The 16028-nt window shown below is 52.9% G+C and overlaps 2 protein-coding genes across 3 annotated transcripts in view; one reads left to right on the top strand and one right to left on the bottom strand.

Annotated features, from left to right (window-relative positions):
* LOC134028510 (apoptosis-associated speck-like protein containing a CARD) overlaps positions 1–16028 on the top strand; it is a 386877-nt gene that overhangs the window by 204246 nt on the left and 166603 nt on the right. The gene's annotated exons all lie outside the window — the stretch shown is intronic.
* qser1 (glutamine and serine rich 1) lies at positions 1726–15804 on the bottom strand. 2 transcript variants are annotated; one of them, XM_062471248.1, is made up of 13 exons: positions 15419–15804; positions 11667–11767; positions 11229–11372; positions 7561–10995; positions 6710–6990; positions 6445–6561; positions 5787–5920; positions 5461–5684; positions 5113–5244; positions 4083–4180; positions 3459–3602; positions 2893–2988; positions 1726–1874 (listed from the first exon to the last, which is right to left on the bottom strand). In XM_062471248.1, the coding sequence occupies exons 1-13, from the start codon at positions 15523–15525 to the stop codon at positions 1734–1736; spliced, it is 5154 nt and encodes a 1717-aa protein (XP_062327232.1). In that variant the 5' UTR covers positions 15526–15804; the 3' UTR covers positions 1726–1733. The 2 variants fall into 2 exon arrangements, with proteins under 2 accessions (XP_062327232.1, XP_062327233.1); XM_062471249.1 differs by lacking the exons at positions 11667–11767; positions 15419–15804 and adding an exon at positions 11514–11534.

The following is a 16028-nucleotide window of genomic DNA, read 5'->3' as shown; positions in this document are numbered from 1 at the left end:
TGTTTACATTTACATTTAGTCATTTAGCAGACGCTCTTATCCAGAGCGACTTACAGTAAGTACAGGGACATTCCCCCAAAGCAAGTAGGGTGAAGTGCCTTGCCCAAGGACACAACGTCATTTGGTTTGCACAGCCGGGAATCAAACCAGCAACCTTCTGATTACTAGCCACCTGACTCCCTGTTTGAGACAGATACTACTATTAAGTATTTTCCTATGATTCTACCAGTTTGGTTTGTTGGCAAGTCCAGCAAACCAGCGAACACACACAACATACACAGACAAACAACCAATGTAAGATTAAAAGCAAGCAAAGTTGATGTATGAATGTTTCCTGAAAACGTGTCCAACACACAACATCCATATTTGGTAGGAAATTTATTTTCACATATTAGAAAATAACTGCAGTGTGTAACACAGCCACACTTGAAAAGCAAAAAAAAACTATTCGAACGCTGTCTGCATAATCTGTTCAAAGTCGAGGAGAATCTGTATTTAAGAAATAGTTTTCAGATACCATACAATATGTTTCTTGACATATAAACTTACAATATAAGGAATCTTCTCTAAAAAAAGATGGAAAAGTGTATTACAAAGAGTAATGAACATAAAACAAATATTTCCTCCTGTGAAAAATACATCTATTAGTGATAACATTTTCTAAATTTTCTTTATTTTTCATTTCATAATTTTATTTTTTACCTCAGATACAAGTGAAGGTAATGCCGTTTCAAAAAGAAGAATTAGAATTACACCGTCTTCACATCCAGGGTCCTATCGCTTGATTGAGTGAAAGAGTTATGAAGCTACAAAAAGGTAAGTATCTATATTATATCAAACTCTTCCTTAAAATAATCACTGTGATAAAACTAACCCCATCCCCCCTTTTTTTGTTTTTATACAAAATGTACATTATATATAAATTTGGCGCTCCATTCTGAAAATGGATGTTTCACATATATATTTATCTATGTTTATATATTTATACATAATAAGTAATAACCCAACCTCTATCTTAACTTGTCAAAAAGTTGACAAAGGCTTGCTGCAGGTCCTCAAGGCTCTGTGTCTGATAGGCTTGCTGCAGGTCCTCAAGGCTCTGTGTTCTGATTGGCTGGCTTCTACTTCCTATGCTTTCTATCTAGTGCATGCTCATTGGTTGCGATTTACAAAAAAGAATATAAAATAATAATAATAATAATACAGAGAAAATAATTAAAACAACTAAGCGTATAATGAACAGGTTTATGACACGTGTGTGTGTGTGGCATCCTGCTAGTTCCCCTACACTGTGTAACACCTGTAGAGCATCCAGCCAATGGAGTGCCAGGCTGAAGCCCCTCCCCATGTTGTTATGACGATGGGTCTTCCAATTAGTGCTTTCAAAAACAAGACAGAGGGAGTAGGGTCCAGACACAGGTTGCCCCCCTCCAGACAGGTCTCCCCCCCTCCTCTCATCCCTAATCAACCCCCCATCCCTCCCCTCCCCCCACCCATATCCCTACCTCCCCCCTCCCCTCCCCCCACCCATATCCCTACCTCCCCCCTCCCCTCCCCCCACCCATATCCCTACCTCCCCCCTCCCCTCCCCCCACCCATATCCCTACCTCCCCCCTCCCCTCCCCCCACCCATATCCCTACCTCCCCCCTCCCCTCCCCCCACCCATATCCCTACCTCCCCCCTCCCCTCCCTCCCTCCCCCCCTCCCCATCCCTCCCTCCCCCTCCCCCCAGCTATCTGCAGGCTAGCTGCACCTGGTTGAGCAGCTCTCCGAAGCGGTTGAACAGAACCTCCACCCAGGCTGCGTTCTGCATGCACAGCTGCACCGCCTGGTCCTGCCCCAGCGCCCCTGCACGCGCCCGCAGGGAGGCGATCTGCAACACAGAAACAAGCGCACCCAAAGCCCAGGTCATTAGTGTTGTCGCCAGCACAGTCTTTACTGGCCATGAAAGGCTTGATTAGTGTGACTTAATGATACAAGATGCAGAATAAAACCCATTTAAAACCTAGTGCAATGTAGAAGAATTTACCGAAAATGCAATGTAAACCAAAATATACAATATTTAACAAATGCAAAATAAACTACTATAAAGTAAAACTATTTATGAATGTAAAGAAGAAAAAACTGTATTTATCGAATATCTATAACAATAAACAGACATCAAAACAAACGGTATTCAGGGGGAAAGAGGTGAGGCCTGTCGCCAGGGAGACAGAGGTGAGGCCTGTCGCCAGGGAGACAGAGGTGAGGCCTGTCGCCAGGGAGACAGAGGTGAGGCCTGTCGCCAGGGAGACAGAGGTGAGGCCTGTCCCCTTGGTCACCGCCGGGTTGTGAAGGAGCATCGATGGTGACTAAGGTCACAGTACTCTCTCCTTATCTAAGGTCACAGTACCGTCTCCTTATCTAAGGTCACAGTACTCTCTCCTTATCTAAGGTCACAGTACCGTCTCCTTATCTAAGGTCACAGTACCGTCTCCTTATCTAAGGTCACAGTACCGTCTCCTTATCTAAGGTCACAGTACCGTCTCCTTATCTAAGGTCACAGTACCGTCTCCTTATCTAAGGTCACAGTACTCTCTCCTTATCTTGCTGCTTGACCAAAGGACGACCCAGCCAGTCTGAGACCACGCTCATCTCCCCACGGCAACGCACGCTCGTCGCAGCTGATAGCGCTGTTCCTTTCAAAAACACCCCGTGCTCCTGGGAGGATGCTAGCATTTCGCTCCGGGGGGGTGTGTGTGTGTGTGTGTGTGTGTGTGCGCATGACACGTGCACACACACACACACACACAAGCACCCACGCATTCTTGCACACACACACGCGTGTACATACACCTACACACGTGCACACACACACACACACACAGGTGTAGCGTGTTGATGTGTCTCACCTCATCTTTGCACGTGAGGTATGTGTGGTACTTGAAATGCTGGAGAGAGTGGTAGAGAGACAACCACTGTGTGTTCTTCTGGTCCACTGTGTACTCCTACAGAGAGACAAACAAAACGTTCTGTGAGCTATAGGAAGCAGTGTCAGACAGTGGGTACGTGACCCCCTCTAGTGGACAAACCTGTGAAGTGTTTCAAGGCCGTCTATGCTATCAATACACGCGCAATATGTTAACCTTACATTTAGTCATTTAGCAGAGGCTCTTATCCAGAGCGACTTACAGTAAGTACAGGGACATTCCCCCGAGGCAAGTAGGGTGAAGTGCCTTGCCCAAGGACACAACGTCATTTTGCACGGCCGGGAATCGAACTGGCAACCTTCAGATTACTAGCCCGATTCCTTAACCGCTCAGCCACCTGACTTCCTTGCTTTGGATAAAAGCGTATGCTAAATGATTTACATGTAAAATGTTCTGTATAAAAAAAAGTTTGTGCGGGTCAGGATCAGGGTTAAGGTTAATTAGGATTAGTTAGACATAAATGTCAATGAGGTGTGTGTGGGTCGTACCAAGGGCAGTGTGGAGGGTTTGGAAGGCTTCATGGTCTTGCAGTTGTAGGCCTTCCCGCCCAGACGCACCTTGAAGGCTGGACCCTCCCCGTCCTTGTTCAGCTCAGTAACCATGGAGATCTCTGGGAAGCTGTCCAGAGCTGTCTGGAAACCGGGAGAGGGAGAGAGAGGGGGAGATGGTTAGAAAAAGAGACAGGGGGGGAGTGTTATAGAGTGTGTATGCAGGGTGGGTACCTTGAACAGCTCCCCCATGTCGGAGAGAGGGGGAGAGTTAGAGAGTGTGTGTGCAGGGTGGGTACCTTGAACAGCTCCCCCATGTCGGAGAGAGGGGGAGAGTTAGAGAGTGTGTGTGCAGGGTGGGTACCTTGAACAGCTCCCCCATGTCGGAGAGAGGGGGAGAGTTAGAGAGTGTGTGTGCAGGGTGGGTACCTTGAACAGCTCCCCCATGTCGGAGAGAGGGGGAGAGTTAGAGAGTGTGTGTGCAGGGTGGGTACCTTGAACAGCTCCCCCATGTCGGAGAGAGGGGGAGAGTTAGAGAGTGTGTGTGCAGGGTGGGTACCTTGAACAGCTCCCCCATGTCGGAGAGAGGGGGAGAGTTAGAGAGTGTGTGTGCAGGGTGGGTACCTTGAACAGCTCCCCCATGTGGAGCTTTGGCAGCAGACGTTTCCTGCTGTCGCTGATCAGGCTGTCGACTCGTCTCATCTGAGGCAGCAGTAGGTCATCTGGGAGACGCAGGAAGTGACATGTCAGCAGAACCTTCCAGAAGGATTTCTGATCCTCACACAGACAGGGTGTTTCATACAGGGTTCTTGCAGGTTTCAGCAAGTCAAATTTAAGACCTTTTTAAGACATTTTAAGACCATAAAGACTGAAATTTAAGATCTACACGATGCATTACCCCCAAAAATATTCTAATCAAAGAAATTCTGAAAAAATATTTCAATGAATTCAGTCATTGAAAAAGTATAAATGTAATTTACAGGTACCGCTTGTAACCAACAGCGGAAATCGCTGTGATCTAGCCATGTCTCGTTGAAAGTACACTTTCCCATTTTCCACACGTAGCCGAACTTTAACAAACTCTGAGGAAGCGCAGACGTATTTCGTATTTCGCGGGCAGATATTGCATTTATAACAGGATTTGTAGTTTTATCACCGTGTACATACCAACACCAATATCCCCCAGAAAGAACTACAACACACCGAACCAACGTTCTGAGGGCAGCGTGGTTTCGTTTGTAGAGCTCCGCTTTGTAGGCCGCGACTCAATACTTTTTTGCTACTTTGTCATAACTTTCTGCGGCCAGCGGTTCTGGAAATGAACGAGGGTAAAACCTTTTTTAGACCTGACTAAATGAAATTTAAGACCTCGGATGAAAATATGGCAGTTTTTAAGACGTTTTAAGGCCTTAAATTAAAAGTTCCGAATTTTAGACTTTTTTTTAAAGACCCCGCGGGAACCCTGTTTATAAGACACCCTCCGCCCCTCAAACTCTCCGTGCCAACAGCATCACCATCGTTACAGCGCCACTGTACCGACAGTTTCACCGTCACCGAGCCAACAAAGTCACCATGGCTACAGCGTCACCGTGGCTACAGGGTCACCGTGGCTACAGTGTCACGGGAGCGTGCCCCATGCCGCCCCTCCACTAACCGTTCTCCCTCTCCAGCGCACTCAGCACGTCTGCGTCCATGGCAACGCTGACGAGCAGCTCCAGGAAGCTACTGAAGGTGTCCTTCATGGTCCTGGTTTTGAGAACCCTGGACCCAGGAGACACCTGGGGGTCTGGGGGGGGGGGGGGGGGGAGAGAGGGGGATGGAGAGAGGGAGAGGGAGGGGAGAGATTTATTTTTCAAATCCCCATAATGACAACGTAGATGTGTCGGTATGTACTCCCTAATACAGGTCTCGTCTGGAGAACACACCACCTGTAAACAACTCTTGGTCTAAACAAAGGTGAAAAGGTGACCTGGGGTGACCTCTGACCCCCCCACCCCCTCACCCGTCTCCTCTGCCGGCTCCTCGGAGGAGGAGGAGTCTGTGGGGGAGAGCTCCTCCTCCCACCTCCTCCTCTTCTTGGGCGGGGCCTCAGCACGGGGGCGGGGCTGCCGGGGGCGGGGCCTCGCAGGGGGGCGGGGCCTCGCAGGGGGGCGGGGCCTCGCAGGGTCAGAGGTCAAAGAGGGAGGGGCCGGTTTCAGGCCCAGCAGTGTCTTCACCTGGGCCCCCCTGGAGGAAGGGAGGTGAGAGGAGAGGAGGGTTAATCTAGACATGAAGAATATAGCTTTCAAGGCCAACACGCACACACACCCGCCCATCTCCTCAACGTACCTCATAGAGTGCATTGGTTTGCAGCGAGGTTTGCGGTTGCAGACCCGTACAGACTCCCTCTTGTTGACTGTGTCCAGGAACTTTACGTAAACCCGGCGGTACATGGTCTTAGCGTCGCCAAAGTAACCCAGGTACTACACACAGGAAGGAACACTCAGGGTTAGACAGCACTGACATCAGTAAGAGTGTGTGTGTGTGCATGCGTGTGAGTCTGCAGATGTGTCTGCATGCGTGGTGTGTGTGTGTGCATGCGTGGTGTGTGTGTGTGTGCATGCGTGGTGTGTGTGTGCGTGTGTGCCTGCGTGGTGTGTGTGCATGCGTGGTGTGTGCATGCGTGGTGTGTGTGTGTGTGTGCATGCATGGTGTGTGTGTGTGTGTGCATGCGTGGTGTGTGTGTGCATGCGTGATGTGTGTGTGTGTGCCTGCGTGGTGTGTGTGTGTGTGCATGCGTGGTGTGTGTGTGCATGCGTGGTGTGTGTGTGCATGCGTGGTGTGTGTGTGTGTGTGTGTGTGCATGCGTGGTGTGTGTGTGTGTGTGTGCATGCGTGGTGTGTGTGTGTGTGCATGCGTGGTGTGTGTGTGCATGCGTGGTGTGTGTGTGTGTGTGCATGCGTGGTGTGTGTGTGTGTGCATGCGTGGTGTGTGTGTGTGTACTGACGCTATTGGTTGCTGAGAACACTCTCCTCCCGTCTCTCAGCTCAGGAACAAACTTCTGCAGCAGAGCCTTCTGGACCTTCCAGATAGCTGGAGGCTCCCTGCCGGCTGTCAATGTCACCTAAAGACACACACACACACACACACACACACACACACACACACACACACACACACACACACACACACACACAGACGGCATCAGAAACCAGCAACAAGGGCTAAAACTAAACTATTTTTATCAATAAAAATCCCTTCTCCCTCCCTACCTCCAGACTCTCGATGTCCTCGTTCCTGACCACAAACTCATCCCTCTCCCGGTACATCCCCTCCCCTCCGCTGTCCGACAGATCCTCGTCCGTCTGTCCCTCCACCGCCACCCTGCTCAGCCGCGCGGCCAACAGGCCTGGGGGCGGGCCCTCCCGCCCCGACGACGCCGTTGCCGAGGGCTCCCTGGGAGAGTCCTTCTGCCGCACCTCCGCCTTAGCAACAGGCTGAGGCATGCTGGGAGTCTGGTCTGGCTTGAGGAGGGAGGAGGAGAGTCTGGTGTCTGTGGAGAGGGGAGGAGGGGGAGGGGAGGAGAAGGGGAAGGGAGAGATTAAAAACTGGATTTGTTTGCTATAGGGATTGTATTCTGTCTCCAGAGTAACACCAGCCATAGTAGCCACGTCGCACATGTGATCGTTCGAATGCGGTTCTCACAGCGTAACGTCGCACATGTGCGATTTCGAACATTCCAACTGACTATTTTCCGATAGACAAAAACTATATGACAAACTCTATAGTATGGCTTCAAAATTTACAATGAGGAGGTTAACAAGTAACACTAGCAGGTAGTAGCATTGCTACAAGTATTATGCTAGGTTGATAGGTAACGGAAGCTAACTAAAGCTGGCTAGCTTCCGTTTCGGAAAAATAACTCACGCTGTGGGGACCGTCGGAAATATTTAGAACTCACGCATCTAAAGGCTAAAGGGGGACTTGAACATGCCACCTTTCGATCTGCAAAGCACAAACGCTCTACAACTGAGCAACACCCATCCCTGGAGATCATCATTACAAATGTTTCAATCCCACGTCTGTTCAGTAGAGAGCAGTGAGCGTCTCCAGAGCTACTTACCAGTCTTCTGTCTCCTGTCCCCTGGCTCGTCCAGGGCCGAGAGGGCCGAGGTGATGCTGTTCTGCAGCGCCTGGTTCCTGCCCACACTCTCCTCCTCGTCAGAGCTGAAGGAGGGCAGGGTCTCCAGGTTCCTTTGCAGGTCCTCCTCCAGGCGCTTCTGCTGCAAGCTCACCCCCGCGTGGCCCTCCTGGGGCAACACAGGGGCAGCTGGGGGCTGGAGTTTGGGCGGCAGGGGGGGCAAGGGGCAAGGGGGGGGTTTGGAGGAGGGTTTCCTGGAGCGACTGGCGGCGCGTGCGGGTGTGGAGGAGAAGTGCTGCTTGGGGCCTGATTTGAGGAAATCCAGGAAGGAACCGATGAATCCGGTCTTGACCTCTGGTTGTTTCTCCTCCACCTCGCGGATCTTCTGCCTGATGCGTTCATGCTGCTGGTATCCATCGTAGACGCCGTCCGAGGTGGAGGGCGAACTGGTGTCGCTGCCACGCGAGTTCTGCCGCTTGGCCTGGCCCCCCCCACGCTTGGCCGGTCTCCCCCCGGCCTCCTCCTCCTGCCCGGCTGGTCTGCCCGGCCCTGAGGTCCGGGGCCGCGCCCGCTTCCTGGGGAAACCCTCGGAGGAGCACTCCACCAGCGACTCCTCCCTCTTGATGGGCTTCGGGCCCATGGCCTGGGTCTTGCCCATGGCTCCTGGCCCGAGGCCCGACGGGTCGTAGCTCAGCTTGTAGTCCTCCTCGACACCCACCCCACCGTTGGCGTGGAGATCGGACCCGTTGCTAGGATGACCGGGTCGTCGGTCCGAGGTCACGTGGCTCCCGTTTAGTGTCATGGCGTGGGAGGAGCTAGTGTTGGCGATGATGGCGTGCTGAGACGAGGAGAACCCCGGGGTCAGGTGCCTGGACACCGCCGTCTGGAAGTGGCCCTTGGAGTCCGCCATGGTCACCATGGACGCCACGTCCCCGTCGGACGTGGCTTTGACGAAGTCGTGGGGTGTGACCCCGCATGCGGCCGCGGTGGCCGCCAGGATGTCGTCCACGTTGGACAGGATGTTCCTCTCGTCGGCCAGCAGGATGGATTCTGGGAAGCAGATGGAGTTGAGGGGGAACTGGTGCTTGTTGTCCTGCTGAACCACGGCCTGGCCGTAAGGATCTTTGGGTAAGAGGTGTTTGGTGGAGTCCATCGCCCCCTGGTGGCTGCCGTTGAGTCCGCTGTGTCCGATCATCTCTCCATTCAGATGAAGGTACTGCACATGGCCCGGGCTTGAGGCGTGGTTCTGGTTCTGCTGCACGTGTACCGAGACCCCCTTGGAGGGGTGGTGTCCCGGGTGGATGAGGGGCTGCTGCAGCAGAATCATCTGACTGGGCTCCAGCAGCACCTGAGTGTTGGGGACCCTTGTGAACTGGGTGTGGGCCGCCTGGCTGCGGGCCTGGCTGTGATCGGCCTGGGCCCTGGAGATCAGCACCTGCTGGCTTTGTTGCAGCGGCTCTGTGGCGCGTAGCAGGTGTGAGTGCTGCTTGAGCTCCTCGGCGCTCAGGGAGACGTGGGAAGACAGTATCTGGGGGTTGTTGGTCGTCTTTGGATCGGGGGCTCCGCACGAGTTGGCCCGGCTCCCGAGCTGGCTGTGAGGGGGCAGCAGCCGCGCGTCCTTCCCCTGGGTCAGGTGACCCGACGTCAGGTGACCCAGCATCTGCTCCTCAGAGCGCAAGCTGCTCCGGATCACGCTCTGCGTGTTGTAGCGGTCGTCCATTTTGGAGACCACGTAGACCACGTTGTTGGGGCCGGCCATGTTGCTGCTGCCGGGGCAGGAGGCGTCCAGGGAGGCATGCTGGAGCGCCTGCAGCTCCTGGATGTGGAGCTCTTCCAGTTTCAGCTTCCCATAGGCCGGCTTGAGGTCCTGCGGTCCCGAGGACCGGTTGTTGTTCTGTAAGGCTTGCGCGTGCGTGGCGGGGGAGAAGGTGGGCGACGGCGTGGGCAGCAGGTACTTCTGGGGGTGGGTTTGCGACAGGCTCAGGCTGCTGTCGGCCTTCCCCACAGGGGAGGGCTGCATCAAGACGTAGCCCTGCATAGAGTTGGTGGTGGTCAGAGACTGGGCCCGTGGCTGGGGGTAAGAGGAGGAGAGGGATTGTCCTGCGACGTAGCTCTGAGTGGAGGAATCTTGCCCCTGTGACTGCGACGGGTAACTCACGTTGGGGGCGCCCTGAGAGTGGCTGGGGGTGTAGGCCTGGGAGAGGCTCCCCAGACACAAGGCCTGGGCCTGGGCCACGTACTGAGCATCCTGGACCTGGCCCTGACTGGAGGAGTACACCAGAGACTGACTGACCGCCAGCCCGCTGCCTGCCTGGTCTGAGAAGGAGGGCATAGTCTTGTAAAGGGAAGGCAGTTTATCCGAGGAGGAGAAGGAGACCTGCGTCTGGCTGTGGGAGGTGGGGTAGCTCTGAGAGTGGCTGATGGCTAGCAGGCTGGGAAGCTGGCCGGCTGACTGCTGGCTGGCTGTCACCGAGCTTTGCTTCTGCCCTGGGGAGGGGTAACTCTCAGGGGACCCTCCTGCCACGTGGCTCTGGGGGTGGGGGTGACCTTCCCCGCCGTCCGAAGGATGAGGGGCCATTTCGGAAGAACAGTCTTTAGCCTTGGCCCCCCCGGAGGAGGAGGAGTAACCGGGAGAAAGGTCGGAGGAGGAATAGGCCTGAGATTGCTGTATCCCGGTCTGGGAGGCTGAGTCTGGTTTGGGCTGGGGGGTGCCGTTGACCCCCTGGGAGGGGTCTGTCTCCACGGGGGGGCTGGGCCCAGGGGTGTGCCTGGAGGGGTCCTGCTGGTAGGACACGTCCCCGTCGCCGGAGCCCAGGTATCCCTGCAGGGAGCCGGGGAGTTGCTCGGGGGCGGCCTGGCCGCTGGAAGGCCTCTGGTGGTGCTTGATCACGCTACACTCCCTCTGGAGCGCTCTCTCCACTGAGCCCGAGAACACGGGCGATCCGTAAGGCAGCGAGGTCGGCTGGGCGGAGGCCGGCTGGGAGGAGGCCGGCTGGGAGGAGGCCGGCTGGGAGGAGGCCAGCGTCTGGGGGAGGAGGCTGAACTGAGGCTGCAGGAGGTGGGGGGCGGACTCCTGGGCGGAGCGATATGTGGAGGACTGGATGGGCAGGGCGCTGCCCAGGGACGGGGCGGGGAGGTGGTTGAAGGCCAGGGCGGCCTGGCTGGGTTTGAGGTGGAGCAGGGGGTCGTGGTGAGGGAGCAGGCCGCTGGAGGTGCTGAAGACAGGGTCCTGGAGGGTCAGGGAGGGGGTGGAGGTGTAGCACCTGGGGGGGAAGGCACCCACGTGCTGATAGGCTGAGAGGCCGGAGGGGGAGGCACCCACGTGCTGATAGGCTGAGAGGGCGGCAGGGGAGGGGAAGGTGGCGGTTGAAGGCAAGGCCCCAGTTAGATACAGCTCCGTTGTGGAGGAGTTCGTACCTGTACAGGAAACAGTTCAATACCAACTCCTCTAATCATTCAAATAATCTAAATATGGACTCCTGATCCTTGAAGTTACTGCAGTACTTTCAACATTTTATGTGTAAAAGGAAAAGTTAAACACAAATGTGTAAATTTAAAATATCAAGGTGTAAATGTAAATTGCTTATATAAATGTTTAAACGTAAAATGTAAAAGTGTAAATGTAAAAGGTGTAAATGCGGCGTGTTTACCGGCGGACCACGAGGGCGGTCTGAAGGAGGGCAGCATAGAGCAGGCAGGACCAGCCTGCAGGCTTCTAGACTCCATGGCAGACAGGAAGTTCATTATGGAGGTCTCAGTGGTGCTACCGCTCGAGTCAAACACCCCAGACAGACCTGGGAGGGATAGAGATAGAAAGATAGAGAGAGAGAGAGGGAGGAAAGGAAGAAGGGTGAGAGGCAGATTCTCAGAGCTCACTGCAGACAGCCTGGGTGTGTAGTACAGAGCAAAACAAATGTATCTGGCAACGGGTTCACCTGTAGGGTGGTGTGTAGAGGTGTAGGGTGGTGTGTGTTAGTGTAACTCACCTGTAGGGTGGTGTGTGGAGGTGTAGGGTGGTGTGTGTTAGTGTAACTCACCTGTAGGGTGGTGTGTGGAGGTGTAGGGTGGTGCGTGTTAGTGTAACTCACCTGTAGGGTGGTGTGTGGAGGTGTAGGTGGGCAGTTGAGTGGAAACGTAAGTCTGTCTTTGGAGCAGCTCTGACTCCAGGTGTGTGGCACCATAACTGGAACTACAAGGGACACACACACACAGACAAACACACACACAGACAAACACACACACATACACACATACACACACACACACACACAGGATATAGGTGAACAGTCTCACTCGAACAAAGACAACACACAGGTAAATACTACTCAAACTAACCCAAACATTCCTGGACACGCAATAAACTTGACTGTGTATTAGGGGTGGAACGGTTCACTGAAGTCACGGTTCGGTTCATACCGCGGTTCAGACATCACGGTTCGGTACGAGTTCGGTACAACGGAGGGAAAAGCAAAACAAACCAGGTTCCTCTACGAGTGAATACGGCGCATTGAAGATGACATGTAAATTCCGATTGTGTCAGTAATTTTTTGGGCCCTATTTGTATGTGTATCTAATGGCTGGTTAAGCACTGTAGGGAGGAGAAGTTGAACAGTTCTTTTTTGTCTTGTTCCAGTGACAGTTGGCACAGAGCTCTCACAAAGCTCTCAGTTTGCTAGGGAAAACATCACTATGACAGGGCGAGGCAGAGGAGAGACGGGCCCAGCGAGGCGGAGGAGAGACGGGCCCGGCGAGGCGGAGGAGAGACGGGCCCGGCGAGGCGGAGGAGAGACGGGCCCAGTGAGGCGGAAGAGAGACGGGCCCAGCGAGGCGGAAGAGAGATGGGCCCAGCGAGGCGGAGGAGAGACGGGCCCAGCGAGGCGGAAGAGAGACGGGCCGGACACGACAAGGAGGAGGGCTACGGCTGAGAAAGACATCTGTCTACTATCTGAAACCTGTTCTTTTTACACAGGAAGCCCTCACGCTACGCAGAAGAGGACCAGAGAAGATGAGCAGAGGAGGAGACCAGAGGAGGAGACCAGAGGAGAAGACCAGAAGAGGAGACCAGAGGAGAAGACCAGAAGAGGAGACTAGAGGAGACCAGAGGAGGAGACTAGAGGAGACCAGAGGAGAAGACCAGAAGAGGAGACCAGAGGAGAAGACCAGAAGAGGAGACTAGAGGAGACCAGAGGAGGAGACTAGAGGAGACCAGAGGAGGAGACCAGAGGAGGAGACCAGAGGAGGAGACCAGAGGAGGAGACCAGAGGAGGAGATCAGAGGAGAAGACCAGAAGAGGAGACCAGAGGAGGAGACCAGAGGAGGAGATCAGAGGAGGAGACCAGAGGAGGAGACCAGAGGAGGAGACCAGAGGAGAAGACCAGAAGAGGAGACTAGAGGAGACCAGAGGAGGAGACTAGAGGAGACCAGAGGAGAAGACCAGAAGAGGAGACCAGAGGAGAAGACCAGAAGAGGAGACTAGAGGAGACCAGAGGAGGAGACTAGAGGAGACCAGAGGAGGAGACCAGAGGAGGAGACCAGAGGAGGAGATCAGAGGAGGAGACCAGAGGAGGAGACCAGAGGAGGAGACCAGAGGAGGAGACCAGAGGAGGAGATCAGAGGAGAAGACCAGAAGAGGAGACCAGAGGAGGAGACCAGAGGAGGAGATCAGAGGAGGAGACCAGAGGAGGAGACCAGAGGAGGAGACCAGAGGAGGAGACCAGAGGAGTAGACCAGAGGAGTAGACCAGAGCGACATTGAGGTTGATAGTTGAAGCTTAGTTCTGAACTTTGTCCTCGATTTTCACTTCCACTTCCTTCACAACCCTCCAGAGCACAGTCATATCCACATCTTATAAAGGATGAAGCACTGATAATGGTAAAAAAAGCTTAGTCCTTAGAAACTGAAATTATGCATGGATGTCAACACATTGATTTATCTAAACATAATGTTTAAAAATAACTCAAATCTCAGACGACTGAGGATCCTGATTTTGCTGTTCTTCTTGATGCTGCATGAGCAGAGTTATTGGCTGGATGAGACATGGCCAGGCAGGCTAATGCTCCCGCCAGGAGACAAACAGCTGGCCTAGGAGAACACACAGCTGGATGTAAGAGACTCCTCTCTCTCTCCGTCTCTCTCCCTTCCTCACTTTCTTCTCTCTCTCTCTCAAGTCCCTTTCTTCTTTCTCCCTCTCCCCCCCCTCTCCCTCCCTCACTTTCTTCTCTCTCTCTCTCTCAAGTCCCTTTCTTCTTTCTCCCTCCCTCTCTCTCTCTAGACTCTGTGCTCCTCTCTTCCTCTTTTGATTGCTGTAACACCATGAGGACAGTGTTTCTCCTGGGGGTTAGTTCCCATCTCCCCCCCCCTTGTCTCTCCCAGGGTGGGGAAGGTACAGGAGGAACATGGGCAGAGTCGTTGGTTATCGGCTCTAAGCGTCTTTCCTCCAGTTCAAGTTTCAACAAATCATGTACCTACCAAGACCTTCTTGTAACGTACAAGCAAGCACCGTTTACAAACTATTTCCTGCCGAGACAAGTAAAAGCTCACAGTCATGTCCAGCACCGCAGCCCTAATGCAGGACACACCCTGGCCTGCGTCTCAGTAAACTGACCCGAGACGAACCTCCGCAGGAAACGAGACGATTCGATTATCCGAAACGATCGTGATGGATTTCAGAAGTCCATCCCAACATGGCATGCTAGAGCCAGTGAGACCCTTGGCTCGTTCCAGGACCACAAGAGGCCAGCGAGAGCAGTATGACAGATGTAAAAACACTGAGACAACAGAGTCAGCGGTCCTGGATGGGCGGGCGGCAGGGTTGCGCTGACGGGCTGCACTTGTGGCGCAGGCCTCAGAATTAGAAACAGCGATTAATGAAAAGGAAGGAAGTTTCTAGGTTTTGCCAGGCACAGGGGTCTGTCTGTATCGGGGATTAACAACAGGATAGGATCCAAGCTGAAGTTTCATAGGCTGGTCAACTATGACACTGACATCGTCTGTCTGTCTTCCCGTCAGTAGGTGCCATAACTAGGGCAAACTGGCATGGCCCAAATTTCACTTGCGGATTTATCCATGCAGTTCCATATTTTTAAATATCTACACACACACACACACTTTTTCCATAGCACAGTTAACCAGTACAAAGCTACACCAAATCAGGATTGTTCAAACCACACACTTATTAGCATGTGGCCTAAATCGTACTATAATTATTGTACTGTCATTGCTCATGGTGTTGGTAAATAATGTAGAGGACGGCACACAATCGGTCCGTCACTAACGGTTACTAATGGTTTGGATATGTTGAATATGCAGATAACTGATAGTGAATCTGAGACACAATGCTTTCAATCCTCAACACAACAATCCCAAACGTGCAAAGTATCTATATGTTGCGTAATATATTATTTAATGAGACTTGATCAAAGCTCTAAAGTACACATGTGCACCTGGCAAACAAATGCACTGATCTGGCATTCCGTTCCTTGATCATGTTTATCATCTGATAGCGGTTTTTGGCACCAGAACACGGCGTAGCTAATAGTTAGCTAAATTGTCTGTTTCTTTCCAAAAGCTAACACTTGACCTGCATGCTCATGCATGCCTTGCTATTGTGCTAATACCATGCAGCACACTGCTAGTAAAATAACTGGCGTACGGATGCCATATATTTCAAGGCTGTCATAAATACTAACTCTAAGGTTCTTAGCTAGCCGTACACTCCCCGACCGAACCGCTCTGGAGGACAGGTAAACTGGTCATATTTGGCAAGGTTTTTGTTTTGCTAGGCCTTCCCATCACCGGAGTTTTCTTAGGAAGGTGATCCGCCCTCCCCTTCATGTTTTACCTTGGCTTGATGCTTGAAGGGCTGCGATCATAGGCCCAAGCTACGGTCTGCGCTGGTGGGACCAGCGGATCCACGAAGCTGGATGTCGGGTAATTGCGGTCCATCATCCGGCGAAGGCTGGAAGAACGGCGCTTCCCCGGAGCTTTGTGAAGCAGCAGGCACACATACGAGCGCGGAGCCGGCAGAAACAATCACATTCTCACGCACCATAGATCGTTAGGCGCCGTCAATGTATGCAGGGATGCGGTACAACTCTGCTTTTGTCTAAAATGAGTTTGCTAATAATCATTCTTCATTTTTGGTAATTAGTCTGTGCTCCCCCTGCATGCTGACAGCGGATCCAAGTACCCATGTTGGTTTATTTCCCAGAGTGCACCGCGGACGCGCTCGAAGTTTTCCAAATAAAAAAAACGAGTTAAATATTTGTGTTTTGTCATCCGTCTGAGTGCCGGATGCGAGTCAGTGTTGTACGTCTTACTTGTTTCTGGACATCACCTCCACTTTCTACTGTCATTCACTTTGCACCGTTGAATGTCTTCCGTGTGAACTGTGCAGCTCTGTTGGTAGCAAACAGCTATTACTTTGTGATCTAACCTGCTGTGTCACTGAG

This window comes from Osmerus eperlanus, chromosome 10 (assembly GCF_963692335.1).
Source record: "Osmerus eperlanus chromosome 10, fOsmEpe2.1, whole genome shotgun sequence".
NCBI classification, from domain to species: domain Eukaryota; kingdom Metazoa; phylum Chordata; class Actinopteri; order Osmeriformes; family Osmeridae; genus Osmerus; species Osmerus eperlanus.
This window is presented reverse-complemented; position numbering and strand designations above follow the sequence as displayed.

Bases quoted from the DNA above. Each gene is read 5' to 3' on its own strand.
- qser1 (XM_062471248.1), bottom strand. From the start codon at position 15,525: ATGATGGACCGCAATTACCCGACATCCAGCTTCGTGGATCCGCTGGTC. The intron at 11,768-15,418 runs GTAAAACATGAA...TGTCCCTTGTAG, and splicing joins CCTTCAAGCATCAAGCCAAG to TTCCAGTTATGGTGCCACAC. The intron at 6,991-7,560 runs GTAAGTAGCTCT...CCCTCTCCACAG, and splicing joins GGACAGGAGACAGAAGACTG to ACACCAGACTCTCCTCCTCC.